General features: G+C 41.6%; 1 protein-coding gene across 4 annotated transcripts in view; it reads left to right on the plus strand.

Moving 5' to 3' along the window:
* The window catches only part of ZMYM4 (zinc finger MYM-type containing 4), a 33,316-nt gene extending 17,566 nt beyond the window's left edge, over positions 1–15,750 (plus strand). For 3 of the 4 annotated variants that reach the window (XM_080357656.1, XM_080357657.1, XM_080357659.1), the window contains 18 exons: positions 277–549; positions 1,045–1,195; positions 1,451–1,623; positions 1,992–2,142; positions 3,167–3,286; positions 3,583–3,620; positions 4,472–4,616; positions 5,235–5,353; positions 5,541–5,712; positions 6,761–6,814; positions 6,942–7,121; positions 7,292–7,386; positions 7,947–8,118; positions 9,489–9,640; positions 10,467–10,578; positions 11,633–11,881; positions 12,264–12,393; positions 13,240–15,750. In XM_080357656.1, coding sequence (XP_080213782.1) covers positions 277–549; positions 1,045–1,195; positions 1,451–1,623; positions 1,992–2,142; positions 3,167–3,286; positions 3,583–3,620; positions 4,472–4,616; positions 5,235–5,353; positions 5,541–5,712; positions 6,761–6,814; positions 6,942–7,121; positions 7,292–7,386; positions 7,947–8,118; positions 9,489–9,640; positions 10,467–10,578; positions 11,633–11,881; positions 12,264–12,393; positions 13,240–13,447 — 2,694 coding nt within the window. In that variant the 3' untranslated portion in view covers positions 13,448–15,750. Of the gene's footprint in view, positions 1–276; positions 550–1,044; positions 1,196–1,450; positions 1,624–1,991; positions 2,143–3,166; positions 3,287–3,582; positions 3,621–4,471; positions 4,617–5,234; positions 5,354–5,540; positions 5,713–6,760; positions 6,815–6,941; positions 7,122–7,291; positions 7,387–7,946; positions 8,119–9,488; positions 9,641–10,466; positions 10,579–11,632; positions 11,882–12,263; positions 12,394–13,239 lie in introns of those variants that run through there. The other variant, XM_080357658.1, reaches the window with a different exon arrangement.
* The last annotated feature ends 1,169 nt before the right edge of the window (positions 15,751–16,919 follow it).

Below are 16,919 nucleotides of genomic sequence, written 5' to 3' on the forward strand. Positions count from 1 at the left end.
ACTTCTTCTCATAAGGGTGCCAGAACACTGGCCCAGGCTGCCCAGGGAGGTTGTGGAGTCTCCTTCTCTGGAGACATTCATACACACCTGGACACCTTCCTGTGTAACCTCATCTGGGTGTTCCTGCTCCGGTGGGGGGATTGGACTGGTGGATGAGCTTTCGAGGTCCCTTCCAATCCCTGACATTCTGTGATTCTGATTCTGTGATTCTGTGATATCGGGTAAAATATGTTACAATGTAAAATAAAGCCTCTTCCTCAATTTGTTTTCCTGCAGAATTTGTTCAACAAGCCCACAGGAATGAACTCTGCAGTGGTACCACTGTCACAAGGTCAAGTTATTGTCAGCATTCCCTCGGGGGCAGCGGTTTCGGCAGGTGGCACCACCTCCACGGTGTCCCCCAGCTCCATGAGCAGCTCGGCTGCAGCCGGGCTCCAGAGACTGGCTGCCCAGTCCCAACAAGTCACTTTTGCCCGCCCTGTTGTAAAACTCAGGTGTCAGCACTGCAACAGGTTGTTTGCAACCAAACCAGAACTGCTTGACTACAAGGTAATAATGACTGGAGCTTTTCTGGCTCGTATTTCTCAACAGAAGCCTAAGAAACTGTAGCTTATCTGCAGTGGTCTCTCTGTAGTGATCTGGTGCTTACTGTGACCTGGTATGGAGGAGTTTGGAACTGATTTTGGTATTATTTAACCATTACCAAAATTAATACTGATACTAGCTCTTTGATCTTTAAATAGAAAAAAAATGAAACCAAAACACTCCAAAAAAACAAAACCCTATCATTACCTAGCTAGGTAAGCACATTCTTGATTCTTGGTCCCAGAAATAATCCTTTTAGTTCCAGGACAAAGCACATTGCTGAGAGCTTTCTGCAGAAATTTGTGCTTTATTATAAAGCTAAATGGGGAGACTGATTGCTAGTGCTGCCTGTTGTTGATTTCCAAGAGCATGAACATCCTTCTGAGTTTTTATTAACAATAAAAACGTATTATGTGGGACGTGAAACACTGAAACCAAAACATTCTGGCTGTGTTGCAGGGTAAAATGTTCCAGTTTTGTGGGAAGACCTGCTGCGATGAATATAAGAAGAGGAGCAGTGTCATGGCTTTGTGTGAATACTGCAGAATTGAGAAAATTATGAAGGAGACAGTGCGATTCTCAGGCGTAGATAAGCCGTTCTGTAGTGAAGGTAAGAAGGGGCAAGACAATGTCTGGGACAAATCAAGTCAGACGTGTTTTGCCTTAAAATTATTTGTAATACTAAGAAAAACCTACTTTTATATTAGAACGCCATTTTTATGTTTAGAAACACAGAATTTGTTCACACTTTACGTTTTCATGGTATGTTTCAACAAATTATTACAGACGTAACTAAATACAAGAATCAGAAGTGCCGAGCAAATGTCATTTTGATATTGAAGGTTTTTTTGCTGTTTTCTCTTAGGTTGTAAACTGCTCTATAAACATGACTTGGCTAAGCGCTGGGGAAACCACTGTAAAATGTGCAGTTACTGTTTACAAACTTCCCCCAAACTGGTCCAGAATCACTTTGGGGGAAAAATGGAGGAGTTTTGCTCAGAGGAGTGCATGTCTAAATTCACGGTTTTGTTTTACCAGGTAAGCAATATTCTCACCCAGCATCCTCTAGAGTATGAACGTGTTAGCAAAGAACCTTTGTGCGTTAGGAGCCAAGTGAACTAGCTGTAGTTGTCTTCTGTGTCTTGCACATATTGCATATGTGTGAGAGATGAGTAAATCCCTCTTAACTTTTGAGTACCAGTTCTCTATATAGAGAAAACCTAATATGAGTTGTGGGAAGACAGACACAATGTTCTGCGGCTTTGTGTTGCACTGCAAAAATGATGCACTCCTGACAGATTTCTGTACACTATATTGGCTGCGCGGGGTGCAAAGAGGTTTTTATATGATACTCCCTGTTGCTTTTTACAAGTGTGTTTAATTTCTCCCTCGCTCTGTTTTCCTAGATGGCGAAGTGTGATGGTTGTAAGAGACAAGGTAAACTCAGTGAGTCCATGAAATGGCAAGGGGAGATCAAGCATTTTTGCAATCTGCTTTGTATTCTGTTGTTCTGTAATCAGCAAAGTGTTTCTGACCCTCCAGCCCCAAACAACACAGGTAAAACAAGCTGGGAGTGGTATTGCTTTTTGCTGTGCTTGATAGCGATAGGAACTTTTATTTGGAAACTTGATTCAGTGAACTTTTTAGGATATATCTTCTACTGGGGGGAATTGCCCATTGCCGTTGAATAGGCTCAGGTTTAGATCTCTCTCTTCCTTCAGACAATTTCAGACTTCTGCAGGTATGAAATGAGATTGTTGTTCTTTAAAATCACAATCTAGGTTTGGTATATGAAGCAAACAGAAGCACTTGCTTTTCAGTCGCTTTCAGAAAACAAAGGCCCATTTAGTGGGGTAAAATGTACTGATACCCATTAAAGACATGTTAAATACCTAGCTTGTCTCCTGTACTTCATAACACATAGCCAGACATTTTAGAATGTTAATGCTCATTTAAGAAAAAAAATAAAATGGTGAAATTAATAGACTTAATGGTTGTAAATACAGACTTCCATATGTGCACTTAAAAGAGCCAGTTCTGTGTAGTCTGTAGGCATATGAAGAGTTAGCATTTCTGTGTCATCAAGTGTTGATTCTTAAAGTACCAATGCTGAGATCAATGTGCACTGTAGCTGTCTCCTTGTTTGTTATTTTAGCAGATGGAATGGGAAGGAGGGTGGGAGTGAAGCCCACAGGAATAGGAACTGTGAGTTTCTGTAGGGAATGAAATGCAAAGGGAAGAAAGGAAGAAAGGCCCACAAAGACAGGAAGAGGAAGCGAGACAAAGGGCAGAAATAGCACTGATCCTAAAGAGGGGCATAATCTCCCACTGAGTGATGGTGACTGCAACAGTAAGGTACCCGACGAGCACTAAAGAATGTTAACTGAAATGTATAGTATGCGCCAGGCCACATTCAGCTCTGGAACTCTGTGCGCATCTCCTGCTTACAGCAGGCTTTTTCATTTGGAGCTAAATCGGGAGGGTGGGTGTCGTTTCAGAAATGCCATTTTGTAAATTATCTTATTGCTTAATTTACTTTTCTTCTGTTCATTGTGTCTGTCAAACCTTTCTACGGCACCAGCTTCCTCCTCAGGCCCCCCTTCTTTGAGAAAGGACTCAACCCCCGTCATAGCAAACGTGGTGTCCCTTGCGAGCACCCCTGCTGCCCAGCCCACGGTTAACTCCAACAATGTTTTACAGGGTAAGACTGCTAAATACCGTGTCTATATTTATAAATCTCTATTCTCGAACATTTATATTTGTTCAGGGACCTTTTCCACTGAGAATAGCCACTTCTTCATTATGCTTCATGTCAATGCAGATGGTTATGGTTTTGTCCTTCCTTTACCTAGGTATAAATAATGACTTAAATTTGTATACACACACCAGGGAATGGGGTTTAATGGGAATTCTTTTTCTTGACCTTGACAGAATATGGGTTATTTTCCTTGCTGGTAAATACACAGACTATTCTTGTATGTTTTTTTTCTTTTACAGGTGCAGTCCCTACTGTGACAGCAAAAATAATAGGAGATGTAAGTTTTACGAGAGACTCTTTTTCTCACTTTCGCCCAGATTGTATCAATAACAAGTAAAGTATCCAAGAATTTTTGCACTGTCATTTTTGTAACTGCTTTTTCTAGGTGTTATTGGGATTTAAAGTTCATCCAGCTTGCAGATGCCTTTTTAAAAATTATGGTATAAAAGTCTTTTTGTGTCCACTGACAGATTGATTAGATATGTTAAGACGATATGAAGATTTTATTATGTAGCTCTCACGTTCTGGAAGGCTGACACTCTTGCTTTTAGCTGAAGTGTCATTTATGGATTAGAGTACGAATTTTCCCTAATGAAACAGATCCTTATATTTGAATATATTACTGGAAGACAGAGTTAACAGGACTTGAAATTAGTACAAGCAGGAGTAGTCAGTCTGTGTGTAATCAGGATGTGATACTGATACTGCCAGCATTTGTGTTCACTTTTAACTTCATTTTCAGTTGTTTCCCATCAGTTTACCGTGGGTTTTGGGTATCTGTATCAGCCAGACTCTTAGTCATCAAAAGTATCTTAACTCTTCTTTATATTCTTGCTGTCAGTAAGATTCTGAGGTCAAAAGTTTAGAGAGGTTATTTGACTAGAGAAGCTAGCCATTCTTGCAGATTTGTTCACTGCACTGTTAACAAAAAGCCTATTGTTTGATTAAAATAGAGACGAAGACACCAAGCACATTAACAAGCTGGTTTTGCAATAGTTTTTAAATTGTCATTTTTATCAGCAAAGAGACTTTTAAATTCTTCAACGTCCCGTAGTAGGGAAAAAATACTAATCTTATTATATCCTTCAAACCAGTACTGACTGCGCTCATTTTTATTGTTCTGAACAGGCTAGTACTCAGACAGATGCCCTAAAGCTGCCACCATCACAGCCACCCAGGCTTCTGAAAAACAAAGCGTTGTTGTGCAAGCCGATCACACAGACTAAGGCCACCTCATGCAAACCTCACACACAAAACAAAGAATGCCAGACAGGTACGGATCTCGTCTCCTACCCATTTTGTAAAATCCTTTATTGCAGTTGAGAGACTAATGTGTGATTTATGTATCAGAAAATATTTTTAATATACTTCAAAACCTTAAATAGTTTTGAGATTGTTGTGTGGTATTTTCCAAGTAGCAGTTTGCCTTAAAGACGTAAAACATTTGCTGTTCTTTGAAAGCCTCATGTGTGATGAGTCTTGAGATTTACTTTAACTCATCTTCAGCATTTTGCGATCATCTTAACTGTGAAAATGAAGCGTAATAGAGGAGTGACATGTGAAATGCTACAGAGGGAACTTGTTTTCCTCAGGACAGGATTTGTGAGTTCTTAGCTCTCACAGCACGAGGCACAAGAGCAGACTCAGAATCACAGAATCCCAGAATGTCAGGGGTTTAAGGGACCTGGAAAGCTCATTCAGTGCAATCCCCCCATGGAGCAGGAACACCCAGATGAGGTTACACAGGAAGGTGCCCAGGCGGGTTGGAATGTCTGCAGAGAAGGAGACTCCACAACCCCCCTGGGCAGCCTGGGCCAGTGTTCTGTCATCTCCAGAGTGTACTGGATAGTCATATGATTAAACAGTTTTTGCTTTGCTCTATTTTTGATAGAAAAAGAAGAAGTTCAACCCCAGATCGTTGTGGTACCTGTTCCTGTACCAGTGTTCGTGCCAGTGCCCCTTCACCTCTACACCCAGTACACACCAGTTCCACTTGGGATGCCAGTACCTGTAAGTTATAGTTCAGTTCACTAGAGAACTGGTTCCCAGTCTTTAGTTCTGGTTCTACCAGTTTGTAGCATTGTTGCAGAAATGAAACAAGTTGTCCAGTCTGGACTTATTGTAAAATTAAATTTTGTAGTCCTAAAATGTATGTAAGATTAAATGTATCTGCTGTTTCCCTTCATGCATTCCATAGGTACCAGTTCCCATGCTCTTCCCGACTACCCTGGATAATGCTGATAAGATCATTGAAACTATTCAGGATATCAAGGAGAAGGTTCCTGCGAATCCGTTTGAAGCTGATCTCCTTCAGATGGCAGAAATGATTGCAGAAGATGAGGAGAAAGAAAAAACACACTCTCATGGTGGTATGTGGTGTTTTCAAAAAGGAAACTAAATGTGGCGAGATGAAGGTCCTCTCATATAAAACAGAGAGAAGTAGATGCAGGGCCTATGCTGGCTGCTTCCCAAGTACACATGGCATGTTAAATGGTCCTGTTGTCTTACTAACATCTATTTTCCACAGTGTTCATGTAGGTAAAGTGCCAGCCTAGACAGGGCTATAACACTTTTGTCATGTCCTAGCAATTTTGATGACTTACTCTTTTAAAACAAGGGGATCTTCTGGGCCTACAGCTTACAGCTGAACTGTATATTCGGAGGTAATTTTGTTTCAGTGTACAATATTGTCTTCTTTGTTTTGAAAACATGTTTTAAGCATAATTTTCTCTTCCTTCATAGTTCCCATCTCAGGTGCTGGTTATACTTGCACCTTTCTGAAGCTTTTGTAATTTCACAGAGGTTTATCGGTCAATATTCAGTAGAGCTACGCTTCAGCACAGAAACCACATTAGATACCAAGCGCTGACAGTGCCTTAGATGTCTTTGCATTCCCTTTCCCTGATCCTAGGTGCTGGTTTGACCTTTGTTGACAGTAAAAGATTACTGGAGGTAGTAATCTCCAGATCAGCACATCATGCATTAGCAGGAGGAGTCAAAGTCGAGAAGACAGAGTTGCTGCTTTACAAGAATATTTTTCTGTCAGGTTTTTTCTGGTGGATTCTTGGAGGGTGTTGCAAGTTAGAGGGTGTTGGATAGTGATCGTCCCATGGAGTGGAACAAGCTGAAAATAAATGAACAAAATATCTTACCTGTCTACAGATGACCCAAATAACAAACACCGAGGGATGGAAATGTTTGGAAAAGCAAACATGGGTTAGTTCTGTGTTTCTGTTTTTGCTGTAACAGCATGGCCAAGGTAGAAAGCTGTTAGGAGGGCTCTAGTGGAGGAGAAGACACATCATGTGTGTTAGTATTATGACCTAGTTACGTAGTTTTTTGGTATTCAAAGTGTTTTGTATGAGTTGTGTAAGCTGTCAGTCATTTGTAGATATGAATTTCTTTCTTTTTCTGTAGGATCTCAAACATCTGAGCATGAACTCTTCCTGGACCCCAAGATATTTGAGAAAGGTCAGTTAGATTTATTATTGTTTTTTTGGCAAATGGACTTTGATCCTGCTATATTTTCTCTTGTATACTCCTCTTTTTGTCTGTCCTTTCCTATAGCACATGGTGTATCTGATCACTCTCCTTTCAGACCAAGGCAGTACCTACAGTGGAGATCTTGAATCAGAAGCGGTGTCCACTCCACACAGCTGGGAGGATGAGTTAAATCACTACACCTTGAGGTCGAACGCCCTGCCAGAGCCAGACCCCGAGCTGAAGCAGTTCTCCAAAGGTGACGTGGAACAGGACCTGGAGGCAGATTTTCCATCAGGTCAGTGTACCGTGAAGAAAAAATGCGTTGTTGTATAAAAGTACACACAATTTTCTGAGTAAGCATTGTACCTTGACAACTCTAAGGTGTTCCGTAGTATCTAAGTGACACTTCTACCTGGGCTGTTAAATCATCTCATTAAACTCTTAATGGTGTTGATTTGACTTCAGACTCATTTGACCCTCTCAGTAAAGGACTGGGTTTGCAGTCACGTTCTCGAGCAAGACGGAGACACAGAGATGGCTTCCCACAGCCTAAGAGACGGGTAAGAAAACGCTTCTGGAATGCAAGATCCTTGCATTTGAAGCGATAACTTTATGTGCATGCTTATTCTCAGAAGAAAGAAAATACTGCTCCAGGGTGAAAATGAGAATTCGATTTAACTCTGCTGTGTATTTTTGCCTGTTCTGTTACAGGAGATAAGATTTTCTTTCCTCCCACTCTGCAACTAGGTAGAATAAATGCTCTTTTTAGTGCAGACCATTTCTCAAATGTGTATCATTTTTAAAAAAATGCAAAATAGATGTCCTTTAAGTAGTGGCATAATCTACAGGAAAGAATAAATGGTTTTTCTTGTGTACCTAGAGAAGAATATATTTCTGTGCATATTTATCACAGTGAGAATTATTGTATTTTGTCGCACCTTTTCTGTAAAATGTGGTTTTGTCCACATATTAAAGGCACATATATACTCATTCAGATACTATCATACAAGAGCAGGATGTTGTTATCATGTGAGCCTTTATATGTGAGAGCAAGTTAAGCATCCCTAGATGAAGAGCCTATTAAATATTGATTTGTTTTGATTGGTTTGTTTGCCCGTAGGGACGGAAGAAGTCTGTAGTTTCTGTGGAGCCCCGGAATCTGATGCAGGGCTCCTACCCGGGATGCTCTGTTTCTGGGATGACCCTAAAATATATGTACGGGGTAAATGCCTGGAAAAACTGGGTCCAATGGAAAAATGCACAGGAGGACCAAGGGGACCTGAAGTTTTCAGGTAATTTTTTCTCTCTCGGTGGAAACAGAAGTACTTAGTTGAAGAGCGCTTGGCATGATATGTTATTCACATAAAAATTAGGATTTGATATTACTGAGCTTTAAAGTATTTTGTGGAATACTGTCATAGGTCTTTTTATGCATTTGAGAATCATAGCTATTACATTCCTAATTGATCTGTTACCTATTAACACAGACTCTAAAATACCAGATTTCTTTTCGTCATTGCAAATGTTAGTCTTTCAACCTCCACTTATGTTCATTTACGTGTAGTAATTCACCTGTAGAAGAGATGCTTTGTGCAGAGCTTTACTGAACTATTACCTGGCCATAATTCTAAGTTGGCAACACCAACTTGGCTCCATCTTTTTCACAGAATCACACAGAATGTCAGGGACCTCGAAAGCTCATCCAGTGCAATCCCCCCATGGAGCAGGAACACCCAGATGAGGTTACACAGGAAGGTGTCCAGGCGGGTTTGCATGTCTCCAGAGTAGGAGACTCCACAACCTCCCTGGGCAGCCTGGGCCAGGCTCTGCCACCCTTATGAAAAGAAGTTTCTTCTCAAATTTAAGTGGAACCTCCTGTGTTCCAGCTTGTACCCACTGCCCCTTGTCCTATCACTGGTTGTCACCAAGAAGAGCCTGGCTCCATCCTCCTGACACTCCCCCTTTAGATATCTGTAAACATGAATGAGTCCCCCCTCAGTGTCCTCTTGTCCAGCTCCAGAGCCCCAGCTCCCTCAGCCTTTCCTCACACGGGAGATGCTCCACTCCCTTCAGCATCTTGGTGGCTGCGCTGGACTCTCTCCAGCAGTTCCCTGTCCTGCTGGAACTGAGGGGCCACAACTGGACACAAGATTCCAGGTGTGGTCTCCCCAGGGCAGAGCAGAGGGGCAAGAGAACCTCTCTGACCTACTGACCACCCCCTTCTAACCCACCCCAGGTACCATTGGCTTCCTGGCCACAAGGGCCCAGTGCTGGCTCATGATCACCCTGCTGTCCCCAGGACCCCCAGGTCCCTTTCCCCTACACTGCTCTCTAATAGGTCTTTCCCCAACTTACACTGGAACCTTCATTTGTAGCTAACACATGCACAAAGTATTTCTTTGTCAGCGTAACTGTTTGCTGTAAGAAACATTATGTGCTACAACATTAAAAACTTAACACCTTATTTCTAGGCTTCACAGCTGGAAAGAAACTTGCCAGAATTGTTAGCCAACAGATAGGAAATAGTTCACAAGTTTAGTTGTATGAGGTACTCCATGTATGAGAGAGAAGGTTTAACAGTTCTGCCCACATTAATAAGGAATGTGTGAAGATTTAATCTCTTTAATTAAGTTAATTTTTCTAATAATTTTCTTGGCCACAGTTCGCCCTGTGAAACTGAAGGAGGACATTCTCTCGTGCACTTTTGCTGAGCTGAGTTTTGGCTTGTGCCAGTTTATTCAAGAGGTGCGGAGACCAAATGGAGAGAAATATGATCCTGACAGCATCTTATACTTGTGCCTTGGAATTCAGCAGGTAACCCAGAGAATTAGTGTATTGCTGAGAACATACAAAACTTGCTCTGCTATTGATGCTTTATATCCATAGTCCCGTGTAGCTACTTGGATTTTGTAGAGGAGGCAAGAATGGCTTTTTTGTGCTTTACCTTTAGTCTGTCTTAATCCCATATTTGACTCATTTGTCTAGACCTCTTTATGATCAGAGTGAACAGGCTGCTTCTGCACTTGGGAGGAAGGTGGTGTGGAGGGCTAGGTGTTTCTACCTAGACACAAGTCTTTGGGTTTGGTACCTTTTTGATCCTTTTTCATGTATAGGAAAGATTTGCTCCTCAGAAATATTTGGTTTATGATGGAATATTTTAGATCTAAGATAGAAGAACATCATGCAACTAAAATATGAGTTTACATGGAAGAGGTTACCCAGCAAAGACCGAGCGCCATCAGTGGCCAGGCAGATGCCTGTTTTGTTGGCAATATTTTACAGAAAAAAAACCAAACAATGGGAATAATAGCATTGTAGTTAAGAATGCTAAGCCTATATATACCAGGAGGTATTAGCGTGTGAAGTTTTTTACTCTGTCTGTTACAGACAGACTTTTTTCAAGAATATTTAACACTTAGAGGATGATGATTTTTCAGAAAACAGCTGCCTAGATCTCTCATTTCAAACTGGGAAGGTCCCAGTCCCTGCAGCACATTTGATATTTTACCAAAGATTTCAACAAAGTGTTTTGGACCATAAGACACTGGGACATAAGGAAAGAAAATAATCTGATGTCCTGTATCTTTTCTGCATTGTTATATAATCTCAAACTGTGTGTCTTCCTTTTTTTCTCTTGTAGTACCTGTTTGAGAATGGTAGAATAGATAACATTTTTACCGAGCCCTATTCCAGGTTTATGATTGAACTTACAAAACTTTTGAAAATCTGGGAACCTACAATTCTTCCAAATGGTAGGACAATTATTTTGTTTTGTGTAGCTGCATGACAAAGCCGTATTATAAATTACTATTTTCTCAATGCCACAGAGAAGCACAGGATCTGAGGCATTCCCACTAGTCTCCTCTTTCTCCACCATGTCATTGTTTGTGCTAGACTAGCAGCATTGATTTCATGTCTGTCCATCCCAGTTACAGATTACACTTCAATATATCTTTGCCTCTGATCAACCTCTCAACTCCTTTGACAGAAAAGCTTCCCATTCCATTAGTCAATATGCTAGTTCTCTCAAGTTTTAGCTAATCTTTTTGAATACAGGTAGCCAGAATTGTATGTAGTATTTGAGATGAGTGACCGCAAATACCATGTACGGTTGCACTGGTATTTCATTTAGAAAATGAACTTGTTATTTAATACAGGACTAATCCAATTACTTATAGGCTGCTGCATATAGTGATGGGGTTTTTTCACAACAAATCTCTTTTAAACCTCCATATCTCCTTTTCCTGACTGACTTAGGATAATTGCAATTTGTATATAACAATGGTAGATTTTAAACTCATGCTCCCTGTCTTAGGAATTATACATTTTGCAGTTGGCTGACTGTGGTTTAATACAGTGAAATTAGAACTTAGTGAGATTCTGCTCGTGTCCGCAATCTTCCTTTATATGCTTCTCTCCATTCTTCAGGTGTTGGAAGGTCACGCTGTTCCACAGCTTGGTTCTCCACGCTCCCTCTTATGTTTGTGCATGCAGTGTTCTTGGTTTTATCGGAATTAAAATTGCTCATGATAGGTCTGAATTTGATCTGGTATGCAGTTCATTCATATAGAAGGTTAGCTGAAAGAGAGCTTACACACATCTCTGGTGAAATCTACCTAGTTAATTGTACTCATTTCTGCCTTCCCACCCTGCTCATGTACAATGTTGTCATTGCTTTGGGAAAATTGTGCAAATCTGCTGGGTTAGACACAGTCCGTAAAAGCTGTTCACTTGTAACTGAGTGTGGGGACAGCCCTAAAATTGCATCAATAACTCTCTTCTTTTTTCTTTGCCCATTGTTTCTAGGTTATATGTTCTCAAGAATTGAAGAGGAGCACTTGTGGGAGTGTAAACAGCTGGGTGCATATTCCCCTATTGTTCTATTGAACACACTTCTTTTCTTCAACACCAAATACTTCCAACTAAAGAATGTCAGTGAGCACCTGAAACTATCCTTTGCCCATGTTATGAGACGCACCCGAACTCTGAAGTATAATACTAAGATGACATATTTACGTTTTTTCCCACCCTTTCAAAAACAAGGGGTAGAATCGGGTAAGTGAGCACTTTTTGATCATCTGAATTTTGGCGATCATATTTGTACTGTAATCTCCTTTCTTTTTAAAAAAACTGGGGAAAAAAATACACAGTAAGCAGGGCTATGAATATTCTGCTTTACCAAAAAAAAATTACATCCTCCATATTTTTCTGCGAGATATTAGTTGTTGTGGTTTTCTAGAAGAGGAATGGGCTGTGGGCAACCTGTAGCATATGTGATCTTCTGCCCATCCAGCAGATCAAAGCAGTTGACCTGCATGGGAGAAATAATCTGTTCAAGCCATGTATTTCTGTCCCGACACTCGGTGCTGGGCTGGGGCTGATTCTCGAAGCTGCTGTTTTTCACTGAGCTTCTGTGATGCCATTTTTGTGTATCCAGATAAATTATCTGTAGGCAAAAGGAAACGTGGTGAAGATGAGGAGATGGCAACGGCAGTGGAAATGGCTGAAAATACGGATAATCCCCTGCGATGTCCAGTCCGACTCTATGAATTTTACTTATCAAAATGGTAAGTGACAGAACTTGATTTTTGATCTGTATGTAGACTAGAGCAGGCATTTGGGCAAGGATCCTGCTCTGACATTGTGTTCCTTGTGGAAGAAAGTAGGAAAAGTGTGAATTAGGTAAAAGTGCTCATAGCTTGTGCCTGCTGAAATGTGAGGTTAACTTTTATTTGGGAGGTAAGGACTGTATAGCAAGGACATAGATATAAATCATTTTGTCTCCCCTGTTTCTATATAAACTTTAGTTAGTTCATTGAGCAGGTGGAATACAATGTTCTTCTCTCTTCAGAGAAAATACACATGCAAAATGAAACAGCATCTCATTAGTGTCAGCTAAAACTCAAATAAATCACCCTCAAAAATGCACCTACTGAGCTTACTACAAATGGTCCCATTACTTAGGGAAGGCATGCCTAGCAGCTGGCCCGGCTCTTTGTCTTCCTCTTCTTACCTTCTTGTCTTCATTTGCATATCATTAGAAGCTTTTGGCTGTCCTTGGGCTGGGAAAACATTTTCCTGCTCCTCATCATATATCAGAGCTGAGCCCCTGCAGTGGTGCAAGCAGCAGTAAAAATTCAGTTTGCTGTTTAATGTGAATATTCCAAAGCCAGGCATGCTTTGTTTTTTTATGAGCAACTAATGCTAAGGGACCTGGAAACAATTTAACTGTTCCTTAAGTTGAAGGGAGAGAAACCAGATCACTAACAAAAATATTTTAATTATGCTGTTTAAATCACTGCGATGTTGTCTCAATGTAACTTGTTTATTTGCTGTTTCTCCGTAGCGTTTTGTGAGTAGGACTGTTAACACTGCCTCCTGATTACATGCTCTTCCTTTCTTTCCATTGACAGTTCTGAAAGCGTGAAGCAGAGAAGTGACGTGTTTTACCTTCAACCCGAGCGCTCCTGTGTACCCAACAGCCCCATGTGGTATTCCACGTTGCCAATAGACCCGGGAACCTTGGACATCATGTTAACGCGGATTCTTATGGTGAGAGAGGTACACGAAGAACTTGCCAAAGTCAAATCAGAGGACTCTGATATTGAGTTATCAGACTAACTTGAAGTGGGGTATTTTCCTTTGAATACACATCAGAAGCACCAAACTGTGAATACGTCCAGCCTTCGGAAAATGTGTAACAAATAAGCCAAGACAATGTCACGTGCAGGCGCATTTTGAACCACAGTAGATGTACAAACTGGAACTGGAAGGAATCAAGCTGTGTAAGCTGCAAGAAACAACGTCCTGTGGCACCAATAAATCCTCTGAACAAATTCAAGACGAACTCACCTATTTGAGTGGTGCATAAATCCTTTCTCTGTTTGGGATTTTTAAAAGTCGTGAGATGTTTTTAAGGAAAACAGTTGTGTAAAATCTACCATAACACTGTTGGGCATGGAGAGCTAGACTGTGGCTCCTGCGGCCTCTCAGCCTGCTGGCTGGCAGTCCGCGCTGCCAAAGAACACGTGGAGATCCTCGAGCTCTTCACAGGGACAGGACAGAAAGTGGTGGTATTTAGGCAAGCAGACACCTTCCATTATAAATACACGTACATGTGCGCTTTTATAAGTTTTTTCTTTTGAAACTGGGATCAAATGTTTGGAAGGCAGAGCCCGCTGGCGTGTCTGCAGGGAAGCTTTGTGGAGGGACAGCTCTGGCTGCTGTTAGGTGGGCACACAAAGCCAGAATCTAGCTCTCGGTCCGGGCTCACAGCAACGCTGTTGGTCTCGCCGTGAAGAGGTGCTGTAGGTCAGAGTTCCGAGCGATCACGTTTCTGGGTATGTACAGGAGAGTGGCTGTTCTGGGGTACGTGCAGCAATCCCTTCCCTAGCCCGGTAGCTCTGCAGTCCGTCGATATAATCTAGCAAATACTGTGGTGCGCGGAAGTTTTTCTTTCCCTTAAGGCAGCTTTCCTTTCTCCTCTTCCCCTGCTCCTATGGTTTGGGTTATTTTATAAGGCAAATCTGGAGGGCCTTGTCATTTCAAAAGATAAAGATCCATGCACTCTCTCTTACCGCCTTTGCAACGACAAAGGATGCAGTATTACTTCTGACAATGGAACTATGGTAGAAAATTACCATGTTTTGTCCCACCCCACCCAAAGAGACTTAGTCATAGTGTTGGAAATGGAAAGAGAGGTTTTTTTGAATTATGTTTTTTTAGGCTTGGCTGTTACTGCATCTTTTTTGAGGATAAAAGCTCCCACGTTGTGTTTAGGGGACAGGACATTATCAGATACCGTCTGTATCTCTGTTTTCTCAAGCTATAGATGTGTGTTTCTGATGACCAGTGGTCACAAATCCATTTGAAACACAAACTATTTTTAAAGAAGAGACTTGTATGGTTTTTATCTAGCTCTGGTCAGTTAGCCATCTTCTGTCACAGGGGTCTGGTGTTTGATCTTGTCACTAAAATTTCAAGAGATGAAAATCAGCAGCCTTGAACTATATTTCCTTTTTTTGTTTGTTTGTTTTGTTTGTGGGTTTTTTTTAATTATTTTTTTAGCAGTAACTAAAGTAATTTAACAAAAATAAAATCCAAAAGTAGTCTATTGACGTTGTGTACTCGGTAGTCCTGTCCCTGCCTGTAACAGATTTCACTGATGTATTTTTTAATACAGAAAACTATGTGAAAAAGTAAACCTGCCCCTGGTTCTGTCTGATCAAAGCCCACCTGTGTCTGTCGTTTCTGCTCAAAGATGCTGCTTTGTCCGTGGCCTGGGAGACGTTCTGGCCGTAATCCGGACCAGGGACCTGCCCAGGCTCAGTGCTGCTCCTTTGGGCTGGTTTCATGTTCTGTGAACACTGACCTGGCCCTCCCCAGAGTTATATTAAAATAGTGAAATAGCAGGCGCGGATTTGGGTTGGTTTGCTTTGCATTGGGGCAGCTGATGGAGCATTTCAGGGACAATAAAACTCTGGAACGATGAGCGTGTAGGGTTGTGCTGGTTGCAGATGTGCCCGGACCCTCCATGGCAGCAGGGCTGGGGGATCCAGGGATTTCTGTGTTTCGAGGGCACGAGCCATGGGGAGTGCAGCCTTTCCTTGGGGCTGACATACATACACCACAGCTGAGGTCCCTTCGTGGACATTTACAGAAATATTCCTATAGAATAAAGTAGTGTATCTTCTGAGCAACTTATTTTTCTTTCTCTGAAGACCCTCACTGTTGTCTGTGAACACTTTCACATATATTAGGTTTTTTATTTTCCAGGTACTTGGAATGAGATATTTGTCATTTTATCCTTGGAATGTAAATCACTTGCAGCTTGACGGGCTGAAAACAAAGTTGTTGATCATTGTGCAAACTCCTTTTACTCAGAGGCTCTGAGATAAGAAAGGTTCCAGTGCAGTTCAATGCTATAATGAACAGGAGTAGCTTTAGTTTCAGTTTCCTCTAGTCAGGTATGTTGACTCGAGGAATTGCTGCCTGGAGTTCACATGGACTTACAAGATGTATTACCTTGAAGGATTAAAATACATTTATAGATTACACACACACACGGGATCAAATTTCTGAACACATAGACAAAGTTACTTATATCAAACATAATCTCAATTGTGTTGACCACGCAGCAATGTTTATTACTTGAAATATTCTTTTAAGGAGAAAAATTGTGCTGTAGTCTCAGTGTGGACAGAGAAATGACAAAGATGAGTGTGAGGAATAGAAATAGAAGATGGTGCTCCCTGGGTTTCCATTGTGGCTCCTCAGAGACTTGGAATGAAACAGCAGCAAAGTCCCTCATTTGGTGTTTCCCCAGGCGTGCAACCAGCACCAGTTCAGTGCCGGGGGCCCAGAACTGCCTTTGAACCTGCAAAATCTTTGGATTTTGGTAACAATCTCAGTAACTGTCCTTAGTCCCTTGTGCAACAGTTTCACTGTTGTCTTTAAAAAGAAAAGAAATGGAAAAAAAACCACTCATGTATAAAATCCTCGCAGTGCTCTACTCAAACCCCCAGCACCGTGCCCACGGTCTGGGCTGCAGTTTTGTTCCCATCAGCACAACATGTCCCCTCCCTCTTTTTCTTCTATTTTAAACATTCCTAACTGAGCAGAGGCAAAATTAAGGTTTGCTGCCTTCTGTTTCCCAGCCCTCATCTGCAGGGTGAACCCCAGTAGCACCGTCAGAGCTGAGGAACAAATATACAACAGCTTTTCTACTTTTCCACTGTCACCAATAGATTCTGCCGCCATGGAGAGCGCTGGGGCTGGTCCAGGGAAGGCTCAAGGCTGGAGGGGGGATGTGAGTCATAGAATCTCAAAGGAACTCGGGCACATTGGATTCCTAAATTTCCACTGGACGTAATGTTCACTAAGCTAATGCTTTTTCACCAGAGAGATGTTTTTCAGTGAAGCAAAACCTGAAGTAGCTTGTCGCTCACTTGGAGGGAAAGAGGGAGTTTATTACAATTAAACAGTCAAGCCTAACAAAGCCTCAAACACCACATCTCAAAATGCGCCTCAAGTGCACCATTTAACGAACACAAATGCGGTCCAGCTCCCCACTGGTCAGACTTGTGGGTGGCAC

The sequence above is a fragment of the Nesoenas mayeri genome (assembly GCF_963082525.1).
Source record: "Nesoenas mayeri genome assembly, chromosome: 21".
NCBI classification, from domain to species: domain Eukaryota; kingdom Metazoa; phylum Chordata; class Aves; order Columbiformes; family Columbidae; genus Nesoenas; species Nesoenas mayeri.